Source organism: Mercenaria mercenaria, chromosome 4 (genome assembly GCF_021730395.1).
Source record: "Mercenaria mercenaria strain notata chromosome 4, MADL_Memer_1, whole genome shotgun sequence".
NCBI lineage: Eukaryota > Metazoa > Mollusca > Bivalvia > Venerida > Veneridae > Mercenaria > Mercenaria mercenaria.
In genome coordinates this window covers 76,955,032-76,968,544 of record NC_069364.1, presented here as the reverse complement: position 1 = coordinate 76,968,544, position 13,513 = coordinate 76,955,032, and the positions used below count along the sequence as shown (strand labels likewise).

Here is a 13,513-nt window from a genome sequence, read left to right as displayed (position 1 = left end):
CTTGATAAATGACTGTGAAAACCACGTGAATTGATGTCGATCATTTTCCAAATTATTCCCATGTCAATGATTTAATGGGACAGCTCTCGTACTTGAACATTGAATACATGTAACAAAATCATTATATGGTTTCAGTTAGGCTTAGTGTTAGTGTAAGCACATGGCTATTACTTGTAGAAGTTTTGAAATTTAAATAATTATTCAAAAGTTCCCCATACAATGTATACAGTAGTTCTGTTAACATGTTTTTATGTTTGATACAGGCTTTGCTGATGCAGCTATTGAACCAATAGATTTTCCTACAGCCCCAGCACATGCTATACCAAAGGTGAGTTAATATTGCAAACCAGCTGGCTTGTGGAAGATGGTTGGTTCTACCTGGGTGCCTATTCATACTTTAAACAATGTTTGAAGTTGGCATTTTGGTTAAAAAATCACTGGAAACATTGTGCTTCATTGTCTTACAGTCTAACAATGCAAACAAACAAATAAAGTATAACTAAAGATAACCCATTTCAGTTTTGAAATCAAGTCAAGTCGAAGTTTATTCAGCAGAAACATATACATGTTCATCGCCAGTTACAATGTAAAATTATTCCCAAGGTTCATTTTCAACATGAGTCATTGTAAAAAAAATATATGTAAATCATCTTAAATCCAGGGTTGTACACAATATGATAGCACACATACTTCTTACAATAGTCCCATGGAATTGTGTTTGATATTCATAACTTATTTAATTGTCTATATGCAGAAATATCAAAAGAGGCATATTTCTACCTTTGGAAATACAGTTGAATATCGTTACCTCGATAACGGTTAGCTCGATACTCCGGTTAGCACGATGTGTTTGAGTCGGTCCCGATATTTATGCCCCCCTTCGAAGAAGGAGGGGTATATTGTTTTGCAGATGTCGGTCGGTCGGTCGGTCGGAATGTAGACCAATCCGTTTCCGGATGATAACTCAAGAACGCTTGAGCGTAGGATCATGAAAGTTGATAGGGAGGTTGGTCATCACCAGTAGATGACCCCTATTAATTTTGAGGTCTGTATGTCAAAGGTCAAGGTCACAGTGACCCTGAATAGTAAAACGGTTTCCGGATAATAACTCAAGAACACTTGGGCCTAGGATCATGAAAGTTGATGGGGAGGTTGGTCATGACCAGCAGATGACCCCTATTGATTTTGAGGTCAGTATATCACACCCTATTACCTGATGTCCACCACGCCGAGGGATGCGGCTGCCACAGAGGTCAGAAATCAATAACGATGAGAAGTGGTGTTAGTCTTTTGAGCTGTATTTTTTCATTTCGACTTTTAAGTCTTGGGAGGTCATGGAATCATTTGCAGTATGCATTGTTTATATACTTATGTTTAATAATGGGCGATTTTCAATGGCGAACACCGCTGTAACACAGTGTTAATCAGTCTAGATTGTATTTCTATCTCCGACATTGCATACTATCTGCGACATGTATAGACTGGTTCTGCTGCTGACTGTAAATGTTCATTTTGTAAATTCATTTTTTTTTCAATTTCTTTTATGATGAAATATACAGAAATAATGATATCTTAAGTCCTGATACTTGCGTTCTTGCAGGATTCTGTGTAGAAGTTACGGTTAATATTAGGTATTAAATCGTTTTGCATTTATTATATACAGCTTTCATTTAAATACACATCAGATCATATAGTTAAACACAGTTTGTCGAGTAGTATATTTAAGAATATATATTTGAAATGCATGAGAATTGTTTAAAAAAAAGCTAAGACACTGATTTGCAGCTTACGCTAGAGTGATTGACCATTTAAGTACATATGGAACTGGAATAAGATGAAAACATTTGGAATGCTGGATATAGGTCAGAAAACATATAACGACGTGATTCCAAATGAAGGTGAAATATTCATTTCTAGTGACCAGCGTGTGGGCATGTATCGAAGTTACAGGGCAAAATATCAAAATTGAATACATCTTCAAGAGAGATCGATCAGAATGAAATCTTCATTTCAGATAGTAACTCGGTAATAACAGATGGTTTAGTTATTTCCATTGCATTTTGATAGATCTCTCTTGACATGACAATTAATTAAATGGTCAATCACTCCAGTGTTTACTTCCAAATCATTGTTACAGTAATAACACGTGTATGCCTTCATCTTTGGTTCTGAAATTGAATACAAAATAAATTGTTTAGAACATTTCTGTAAACGATTAATGAATAACAGCTTTATTTAGAACCGATCACTTGACTTATGCCACTGACAACAAATATATTTAAATTTTCTAGCCTAACGGATCTTTTATGTAGAACTATGTTACTATCAGTAGCCTCTTAGTATGAAAGCTTGATAATGCAAAACAATTTGATATTTAATATTAACCTATATTCAACACTGAATCCAGCAAGAACGCAAGTACCAGGACTTAGGATTTCATTGCTGGCAGCAAATGTCTGTATATTATGATAAAAAAGAAACAAAAATGATTTTACAAAACGAAGACTTTCAGTGGCAAAACAACTCTATACATGTACAGTATCAGACTGTATGCAATATATATATATATACATACATACAATCTAGACTGATTGCAAAACGATTTATCATTTAATATAAACCGTAAATTCAACACTGAATCCAGCAAGAACGCAAGTACCGATACCATCAGGACTTACGATATCATTATTTCTGTATATTTCATGATAAAAGAAATTGAAACAAAATTGAGTTTACAAAACGTAGACTTATAGTAGCAAAACAACGTCGGAGATAGATAGAAGTTCAATCTAGACTGATTACCACCGTGTTACAGCAGTGTTCGCCATTGAAAATCGCCCATTATTAAACACAAGTATAAACAATGCATACTGCAAATAATTCCATGACCTCCCAGGTCTCAAAAGCAAAACAAACAGCCAAAATAGACATTTTTACACAAAATTTCCCTCTGTCGTAAACGATATCCTACATTTTGACTCCTCGGCGGAATGGGCATCATTTAAAAATGCCCTCTGCGGTAAAGTTTATCATACGTGACTATACCCGGGTCCCTTTGGAGAGTCATAACGTCGGTGTAGACGTACGGACAGACTTGAAACTTGCCAGGATTATCCCCAGATGATTGGTCGTTTGACGTGTGAGGTAAACCCGATCAAATTATTTTGTAAACACTTCGAATTGGGCCGTTGAATATGATTTTCGCATCAATTTTAATAAACGTCCAATTTAAACAGCTGAATACTTCTTTATTTCGCAAAGTTGGCGACCAGGATTAATCATATAATATGTTTAGGCATTTACACATATGCCTGCACCAGAATATCTTCATGGAAAGTCGAAATGAAAAAATACAGCTCAAAAAACTAACACCACTATTCACCGTTATCGATTTCCTACCTCTGTGGCAGCCGCATCCCTCGGCGTGGTGGACATCAGGTAATAGGGTGTGTATATTAAAGGTCAAGGTCACAGTGACCCTGAACAGTGAAACGGTTTCCGGATGATAACTCAAGAACGCTTAGGCCTAGTATCACGAAAATTGATAGGGAGGTTGGTCATGACCAGCAGATGACCCCTATTGATTTTGAGGTCAGTATGTCAAAGGTCAAGGTCACAGTGACCAGGAACAGTAAAATGGTTTCCGGGCAATAAATCAAGAACGCTTAGGCCTAGTGTCAGGAAAATTGATAGTTAGGTTGGCCTTGACCAGCAGATGACCCCTATTGATTTTGGGATCATTAGGTCAAAGGTCAATGTCACATTGGCCAAGAACAGCAAAACGGTTTCTGATCTTCTTGTCCAAAACCATAGGGCCTAGGGCTTTGATATTTGGTATGTAGCAAAATCTAATGGTCCACTACCAAGATTGTTCAGATTATTTCCCTGGGGTCAAATATGGCCCCACCCCTGGGGTCACATGGTTTATATAGACTTATATAGGAAAATTTTTTGAAAAACCTCTTGTCCATAACCACAGGGCCTAGGGCTTTGATATTTTGTATATGACATCATCTAGTAGTCCTCTACTAAGATTGTTCAAATTTTTCCCTAGGGTCAAACATGGCTCCGCCCTGGGGGTCACATGGTTTACATAGACTTATATAGGGAAAAACTTTGAAAATCTTCTTGTCCAAACCACAAAGACTATGGCTTATATATTTTGTAATGTAGCATCATCTAGTGGTTCTCAATCAAGTTTGTTCAAATTATCCCTCTAGGGTCAAATATGGCCCCATCCCAGGGGTCACATGGTTCATATAGACTTATATAGGGAAAAACTTAGAATCTTCATGTCCATAACTTAATCATTCAAATTTGGACCACATGTATAGTTTTGAGTGGCAAGATGAACCTTGACATGAGTTGACCTTGATCTTGACCTAGTGACCTACTTTCACATTTCTGTAGCTACAGCCTTCAAATTTGGACCACATGCATAGGTTTGTGTACTGAAACAAACTTCGACCTTTTTATTGACCTAGTGACCTACTTTCACATTTTTGAAGGTACAGGCTTCAAATTTGGACCACATGCATAGTTGTTTTGTTCCAAAATAAAATTTGACATTGATTTTGACCTAGTGACCTACTTTTCACATTTCTCAAGCTACAGCCTTCAAATTTGAACCACAAGCATAGTTTTGTGTACTGAAATGAACTTTGATCTGAGATTGACCTAGTGACCTACTTTCACATTTCTGAAGGTACAGGCTTCAAATTTGGACCACTTGCATAGTTTTGTGTTCTAAATTGAAATTTGACATTGATTTTTACCTATTACCTACTTTCACATTTCTCAAGCTACAGTCTCCAAATTTGAAGCACATGCATAGTTCTGTCTACCAAAATGAACTTTGACCTTGATATTGATCTAGTGACCTACTTCAACATTTCTGAAGCCACAGCTTTCAAATTTGGACCACACACATTGTTTTGTACCGAAATGAAATTTGACCTTGATTTTGACCTTGAGCTAGTCTTGAAATTTGGAACATTTAAAAATGGCTCAGTGGATGGCGCCAAGATCACTCTGTAATCTCTTGTTAGGTTAATAGGTTAAAGGTCAATGTCAGATTAAACCAGAATGATAGAAACTTTTGTTTACAGTGAGCATATAATTCCTGTTCCTTGTGCAATTACTATATGCATCAAGGGGGGCATTTCGTGTTCGATGAGCTCTTGTTCCCTATTTATCTTAATGTAATTATTTATCATTACCTCGATATGATTAGCTCGATATTTTGTTTAGCTCGATGAGATTTTTCAGTCCCGTCAACTTACCTATACTGTTTTCACACCTGGTTTTATCGATATCACAGATTGTCAAAAAATATCCATGTTATTTGTACGGTGTGAAAATCAACCTATTGTTGTCCAGCGATGTATTAATCATATTCAAGTTAGTTTGTGTTTGTTTTGTTTGTTATTTAATCTTTAATCCAATTTTAATGTCAGGAAGTTATTTAACTCCCAATAATTAGTCTTATAAAACAAAGAAGTATAAAATAAAATTTATTTTTATAACGCTTTGTATAAAAGCAGGAAAGCTGTTTTCCAAAAGAACAACTAATTTGGATGAAATATTTTCTGTTTGACGGAGTAAAACTCTGCCATTTAGGATGGAGTAACGGTATGCATACTTAATAGGCGAATTTTCGTTATCGAAGCACTGTCAAAATGACTACTCAACTAGGAACATTATCGCTGCATTCGGACTTGTTTAGGGAAGGAATAAAAATGTTAATATTTAAATGTATATTTGAAAAATTAACAAGTTGTATGTATGTATTTAAATAAATTAAGATGTTTTATTTGTCAATAAGATTAAAATCGTATTTACGTTTTATATTATTTCTTTCCCCCTTTAAACCCTCTGGAAAAAGCATTGGATATAATGACAATATAGACGTCCGACAAAAGTACAAAGTAGTCCCAGATATCGTCGATATCGTTACGTCGAACTTCGGATACGTTGATGCAATTTTTACAGTCCCTTGAATATCGAGGTAACGGTATTCGACTGTAAGTCCGAATATTAAGTCTTTCTGTAGTTCTTCTGTATGTGTCATTTGGTGCATTCTTTTTTACTGGTTGCTTACTTTGTTTTTGAGATGTTCACCATAAAATGGTGAAAAATTAGATATTTTAAATACAGTTAAAACTTGATATCTCGACATCACTTATCTCAAGTTCCGTACCGAAAACACGTGCATAAAATATCATTTTAAGTTGTTAAAGTAAAAGTTATTGTTAAGTAAAACGCTGGATCCCTTGGGATTCGTGATACTGAGTTGCAAATGTATTTGACATAGCTTTTTTTTTTCAACATTCAGAAAGGTTACATACAGAAGGATGCATTTGCATGTAAGATATGACTAGGATGCTCAGGGATTTGATGGTTATATACAAGCAATGTGTAATTATGGGGAAACAAAAGTTCTCGCACTTTTGAATGAATCTGTTTTAGAAGTTTCAGTATGTAGTTTATTTTCTTGTTTGTGTATTTTTCAGATTGACTTGTCTTTAAAGAGTCAGGGTCAAACATTGACTGTAATACATAATTAAATCCATTGTTTGTTTTTTCGAAATTCTTTTGATATTGTTTCACTCCATACATTGATACGATGTTTCCAAACCCTGCAATATTCGATCCAGACCACAATTGTCTTTCACACAGTACATTTGATGGGTCCTTGGGATTGACTTGATAAGTACATTTTTCATGTGCACTCATAACATTCTGCATATCAATGTTCCTTGTATAAGTTACAAATGTTTTTTCATTTAAATCCAAGACTGACTCTTCTATCACATGAATATTTCTTACTCCAGCAGTGAACCTTTCCAAATATGATGGCACTTTTCCTTTTTTCATGATAATCCTTTTAGTGATAAGTTTATGTCCATCAATCCTTCGCTCTAGAACATCCTCTGCTAAAACATGAGCACTTGCTGGATTTGGGTAACGGTGCCAAAATCCTTGTACAACTTGACTCCACTCAAAGTTAATGATGGTATCTCTGCACCAGTATCTCATTTCTTATTGTCCATATATGTCACTCTATAGTATTCAGTATGCTTTTATATTTTACTTACATAAGTACTGTTTGTTGTTTTTTATGTTCCCATCATGTAGTGCAAAAAATAAATATGTAATGTTCAGTTCAGTTTTATTTTCACGAAGAGAATAACTTTTTTATTATATAAATTATTATTCAGTAAAGCCAAAGATATGTTGAAACATTTTGTCCTTTCCTTTAGTTTTATTTTGTCAATCTTTATGTAGAGACTGAATCAAAGTACTGAAAAATCCTACAAATATTTCCTTCTACCACCACAAACAGTATATATGACCTTCCAATTAAACTTAATTTGATATTTAAGACACAGACTCTGAAGTGTTAAAATGCTTGAGGGATTTGTTGATTTGACCGACTTAAAAATGAATGTAGAAACTTGAACCTCATATCATGTTAGATCATTTTCAAATTATTTATATGTTCATCATTTAAACAATTTAGTAAGTTATAAATCAAGTTTACATATAGCAAAAAAAAGTTACCATTCTTTTTATTTGTATTCTATAATTTGAAAAAAAACAACAACAAAAAACGACAAAAATTACAAGAGATCTTCATGTTTTTACATTCAGCATACATAATTATGATGCCTGTCAGGGCCTCTTGCATAGTCCTTGACAAAATAAACATGCTCACTTCCTTAGCCTTAGGCCATAGATCAGTTTTTGGACAGTTTTTTTGTAAATATTTTGAGTTTTATATGATTGCAGTTTAAAATATTTACCAGTACATACTAATGTAAATGATAAATTTACTGTTTGTTTTTTTTCCCTCAAAATTGTATTAGTTTTACAAAACTTTAGTAACATTTTGAATTGTTAAATTTTCCTTAGTCTTTTATGATTTTATTTGTAGGCTTGTATAACATTCAGGGGTCCAGTTTGCCTGTCCATCAAGTCACTGATTTAATGTCCACTTCATTTGAAGGATATTTTTGAAAATTGAAAGGAATGTTTATATCATTAAGAAGGCATGCAGAACACAAAAAACACATTTTCTAATTGTACAAGAACTGGTCTGGTTATTACTAAGAATATTGATTTGGATTTTGAATTTTATCAGACTTTTGGAGAGAGAGAAAATGTTCCTGTTGTCAGCCACAAAAGCTTGAAAGACATCCACTGCAGTTTCTACCAGTTTCCTGAAAGAGCAACTCCAGAGAAAAACAAATGTTCCAATATCAAAGGCAGCATTGCTTTTTACTCATAATGTGCTCATGGAGAGCTTTAGGATGGTTGGATGTCCATCCTCTGTTTGCTGTCCACAGTTTTTTTAACGAAGATGGCCTAAACCATGATTCAGTTTCAACCAAACTTGTAAATAATATTCTGTGGGGGGTCCCCTTTCAGATTGCTTCAGATCTAAGTCATACTTGCAGAATACTGGTTGCCATGGGACGAGGGGGAGGGGGGGGGAAAGAAAAATCTTCTCAGAAACTGAAATAGTTCCATTGCAATGTTCCACTACCAAGTTCCTTGCAAACCTTTGATTAACATCATTTCACACAAATGTTCTTTGGGTGACCTTCAGATGATTTACATGGCCACTGTTGGAACTGGTAGGGTTTCCTTATATGGCTACAGGGGAAAGTTTGATAATTTTCTTGACAGAGTTTGTTGGCTTGATTTCAAATGAAGTTCAGACAAATGTTCCATGATTCACTGTATATCAATATTGTTCAAATTGTTCTACTCTCCAGTGGCAAATATGGCCTCCAGAGCTAAAAAGCTTAATCTTCAAAGGTGATCTTCTCCTTGAACTTCTGGTCTGATTTTGAAATAATTTCACAGAGATATTTCTTTGAGAGCGCTTCACCAAGACAATTCATAGTTTTCGGATAAAAGAAAAGGATGGCAGTTAAGTGCTAAAAGTGGAAGTGATGTCAGATGACATGATTTTGGAAATCATTGGTTTGATTTTGAAATGATTTCACTGAAAATTGAAATTCATTTGATTTCATTAAAAATCATGGCCAGCCCTACAGATGTAAAAAATAGATAAATCTTCAAAAGTTTGCATCTGTTAAATTGCTGGTCTGTTTTTGATTTATTATATTTTGGAAACTTGAAAAATCTTCCTGAAAGAAACCACTAGCCAAGACTGATTTCACAGATAGTTTCTTTGGATGCCCCACTACCAAAATTGTTTTCAACCCAGCTAATAAAATCACTCATCTTTAGCTTTCTTTTCATGTACAAAAATACTTTTTTATTTCCAGGTTTTAGAAGCAACTGGTGTGAAAAGTGATGATATAACTATGTGGGAGATCAATGAGGCTTTCAGTGTAGTGGTACTGGCAAATATACAGATGCTGAACTTGGACATAAACAAAGTCAATATACATGGTGGAGCTGTCAGCCTCGGTCATCCTATTGGGTGAGAAGCTTGCATTTCTAAATGTACAGATACTTTCGTTCTTGTTTTGAATGTATTTTTACATTGCTAACTGTGTATAAATCCCATGGTATAAAACTCTGTTGTCATTGCATATTGTCTGCACCTTTCTGTGCATGTTGTAATATCTAAGATCAACTGCTTGATGTCATAGCATATTGTCTACACTTTTCAGTGGGTGATAAGATGGATCAAACATTAGTTTTATTGCCATTTGCAGATTATTTAAACTATTTTATAAAAACCACTTGCAACAAAGATTACTTTTTGTCTGTCCCATGACTGGTCTTAGATATGTTAAGATTATTTTAAGTTAACATGAATCTTTAGCTGTATATGGTATACGGTTTTATCTGAATTTATTCTGTCAGACCTTGTGCATTACTATATGTGTTTAAACATAATTACGAAGCCATTAAACACTCCTTTTGATTTAATGTTAAATGTAAAAAGCTACTGTGTTGGTGCGCCGTAAAACCCAAATAAATAAATAAATAAATGTAAAAAGCATGTCTTGTTTTCAGATTACTCTGGAAAGGACAAGGTTCACATAAGGCAGTAGACCCATAATAGCATTCAGCAATTTCCGTGCTGTGTGGTATCCTCATCTGTTATTTCGGCATAAATGTAGCTTATATGAGTAATGGTTTTGATGACAGCTGGAAAATGCCGAAATCACATACTGAGAAAATATATTTCATTGAAAACTACCAATTGCCATTATGGGTCCACTACCTCAAACTTTAAATGTGCTACAAAGTTTGAAAAAAAAATCAAATGGATGATACATTGTTTCCTACTAGGATATTTATCTTCTATACTGATGTTTTATTTTGAATTGTTCAAAATGTGTCCCTGAATATTGCTAAAATCACATAAGTCCAGCTTCTTTCATAGAAGTTATGGTCATATTTGATTGTAGTTGACAGTCGATATTTAAAATTTAAAATTTGTTTAATCCTTATCATGCAGATTGCAATTGATTCTACCTTTGTGACCAGAGTAGATCCTGATCAGCCTGCACATCCATGCAGTCTGATCGAGATCTGCACTGTTCGCCTTTCAGTCAGTATCTTTTTGGTAAGCACCCCTTTTAACAGTCAATGGTACCGGCGGACAAGTTCATTATAGAAATATAGCAGGGTAAAGGTTAAAATGTTGATCAAAAAGTGGAGATTTTTGATACCCATACTGCAGTAATTGTAAAAATGTTTTTATTTAGTTAGATATTCTGTTTAATAATAAATAAATCACAAAATTGTGCATGCTATATGATGAGACTATAATTCTTAATGAAATAAAAGTTAGAATTTACTTCATTCATCCAGTTTTTTTGGCCATTTTCTGGCAAAAGTTAACTATCTCCTGCAGAGCCAGTTGTGACAAGGACTAATTTTGTTATCTTTTGTCTTAACTTTCAGCTAATTACAAGTGGGCATGTCACTAGTTTATTATTGTATGGATACAGATGAAATAAATGAGTTTGTAATGAGTATTATTAACCCTTAACCTGCTGCAGGCGAATTTAACAGCCTTTGCAAACAGCTTGGAACCAGATCAGACGCCGATTAAATCGGCGTCTGATCAGGTTCCAAGCTGTTTGCTACTCTGACAATATTTCTTCCAATTTTGGAGCAAATTGAATGAACTTTACAATTTTAGCAGACGACATTTCCAGCAGACGACAATTTATCTAGCATGCTAAAGGTTAATATGTTACTCTTTTCTTCATGTAGGATGTCTGGTAACAGGATTACAACACACATGGTGCATGCCCTGAAACCAGGAGAGAAAGGATTGGCAGGCATTTGTAACGGGGGCGGAGGAGCATCAGCCATCCTCATTGAGAAATTATGAACAAAGTAACTGTGATAAGTTTGGAAAAAAACTTACCATTTAATAAGTATACTCAGTGAAACAAAGTCAGATCTGATTGGCTGACATAGAGATTTACATCTGATTTTGTATTCATGTGTGCAAATTTCATTTTGATGTGACCTTATAATACTGCTGTGATTAAAGAATTTGTGACACATTCATTCATTTTGGGAAACAGGGATACAAAACAGTGAAACTACATTGGTTTGTGATTTTTTTTCTCAAGTATGTGGTAGATGGTAGATAAGGCATAGCTGGTTTGGAACTGGACAAGTTTAAAGTGTGTTAGCAAGTTTATTATGCAATCGACATTATAACATGCCTTTGGCAAGGTGTAAGATTGTAATTTGCTGTCTACTCTTCATAGACTCATACCTCATTTACCAGTAATCTTTGTTTTATAACCTTGAATTGTTACAATGTATTTATTCCTACTTTGATTGTGCATATGTCATTTTGATTTTTACTTTATTGGTAAAACATAGAAAAATTTAAAAACAAATATCAGGGCCTCCTCTGGGTTTTTCATACTTGTCGCCAACCTTTTCGCCAATTTGAAAAAGTTGGAGCCACTTTAGAGCCATTTTTGAGCCAAAGTTCTGAGCCACTTTTATTTCTCTTAGTTGGCTATCATAGTGTGCATAGAGAAATAAAATATTGTAAATAATTTCATTAGGAATAATAACAAGTTTTGAAGGTGCATTAGTTTATTGTAGAAGTAATTTTTATTTTTATAGCTCTTTGGTCAGAATTACCAATTTTTCAGGACTCATTTATTTTCGGAAAGGAAAATTCGGATTTTTTTCTATTCTAAAAGGTCGAGTTGAACACTTGTCTAATGATTTTTAAGAAGCCATGGTAGCAAGTGATATCTTCCAGCTTCTGAACATTGCAAAGAAATTAACCAGGTCCAGGATACAAATTGAGGTCGATGTGTTTTTGTTTTCGGATCCATCGTTAAAATCTTTTATGAAAACTGAGGAATTACAAAATTATCTTGCAAAAACTAACAAATTAAATGTATCGTTCGTACTTATTTAAAATTTGTCAGTCATACAACTGCATGCCACAAACATGTCGATCTTTTTTTTTTTTTTTTTGTAAAAAATCGCAACACATAAAGTACACCGTAATCGGCGTTAATTTTGGTGAATTCTCGGCAGAGGTCAAACATACTAGCTGGCAGATGTTTTGATTACTGGTTAATCATCAATTCACACATTATTACGCAATTATCTTCTCAAAGTGTCAACCAACTTCAGTAGTCCAATTGTCAACACCGCCTAGACTGGTTATCGATTTTATTCACTACCAGCGTCTAGGTAAACACGTGTATCGGGAACCAATTATTGGGCCGCTTATATCACTACGGAAAAAACAAATGCCGAGGAAAAAAACTATGCGCCACTTATTTTCGCCAGTTCGCAAAATTTAGCGCCAAATTCTTAAAATTATCGCAAATGGCGACATTGGCGATCGACAGCGGAGGCCCTGAATATGACTTCAAAATTTTAACGAGGATGTTGTTTTTAAAGTAATGAAAGTATCCTGAAAATCCATTTGATATATGTTAAAAATTGATAGTAAATGTAGCCATATTTTATGTACTTTGATGTATTGACAGTATTGTTTAAAAAAGATATTAATGAAACAGACATTAAATTGTTAAAAATACTTGACAATCTTAGACTATGTTTCTGTGACAGGAGTAGATTTACCTTAAATTTCTGTTAAAGATATAAAGAGAGAGTTGCTGGATATGACATACTTTTATATACAATAAACCTTAATTAAATCTACTTTGAATTTATATATACAGGTACCTTTCCTGACAGTTTCAAACATATTTTATATGCATCCATATGCAGCACTATTTCTTTGGCTAATGGCCAAACCTAGGCATTTTACAACTGAGGGAATTTCTGTAAATTCAGTTATTGCAGTGTGAGATTTTTATTGTTTAGTGTTTCCATTAAATTACCATAGATTATGTATGACTCTTTCAGACAGGATATGGTCTATGTACCATCGGCAGAAAAACTAAACTTTCACATTTTCATGAGCAGTGATTGAATCCTGTTGTATTTAACATGTACATATAATGAAACAATAAAATATGCATACAAACCTTTTCTGTGCCCTTATCCCACCCCATCCACA

The 13,513-nt window shown here is 34.3% G+C and overlaps 1 protein-coding gene across 1 annotated transcript in view; it reads left to right on the top strand.

Annotated features, from left to right (window-relative positions):
- Positions 1 to 13,152, top strand: part of LOC123552205 (acetyl-CoA acetyltransferase, mitochondrial-like) — a 41,882-nt gene extending 28,730 nt beyond the window's left edge. Inside the window, exons 11-13 of the mRNA XM_045341685.2 lie at positions 264 to 328; positions 9,300 to 9,457; positions 11,212 to 13,152. Of these exons, the coding sequence (XP_045197620.1) occupies positions 264 to 328; positions 9,300 to 9,457; positions 11,212 to 11,332 (344 nt within the window). The 3' untranslated portion in view covers positions 11,333 to 13,152. The remainder of the gene's footprint in view (positions 1 to 263; positions 329 to 9,299; positions 9,458 to 11,211) is intronic.
- The last annotated feature ends 361 nt before the right edge of the window (positions 13,153 to 13,513 follow it).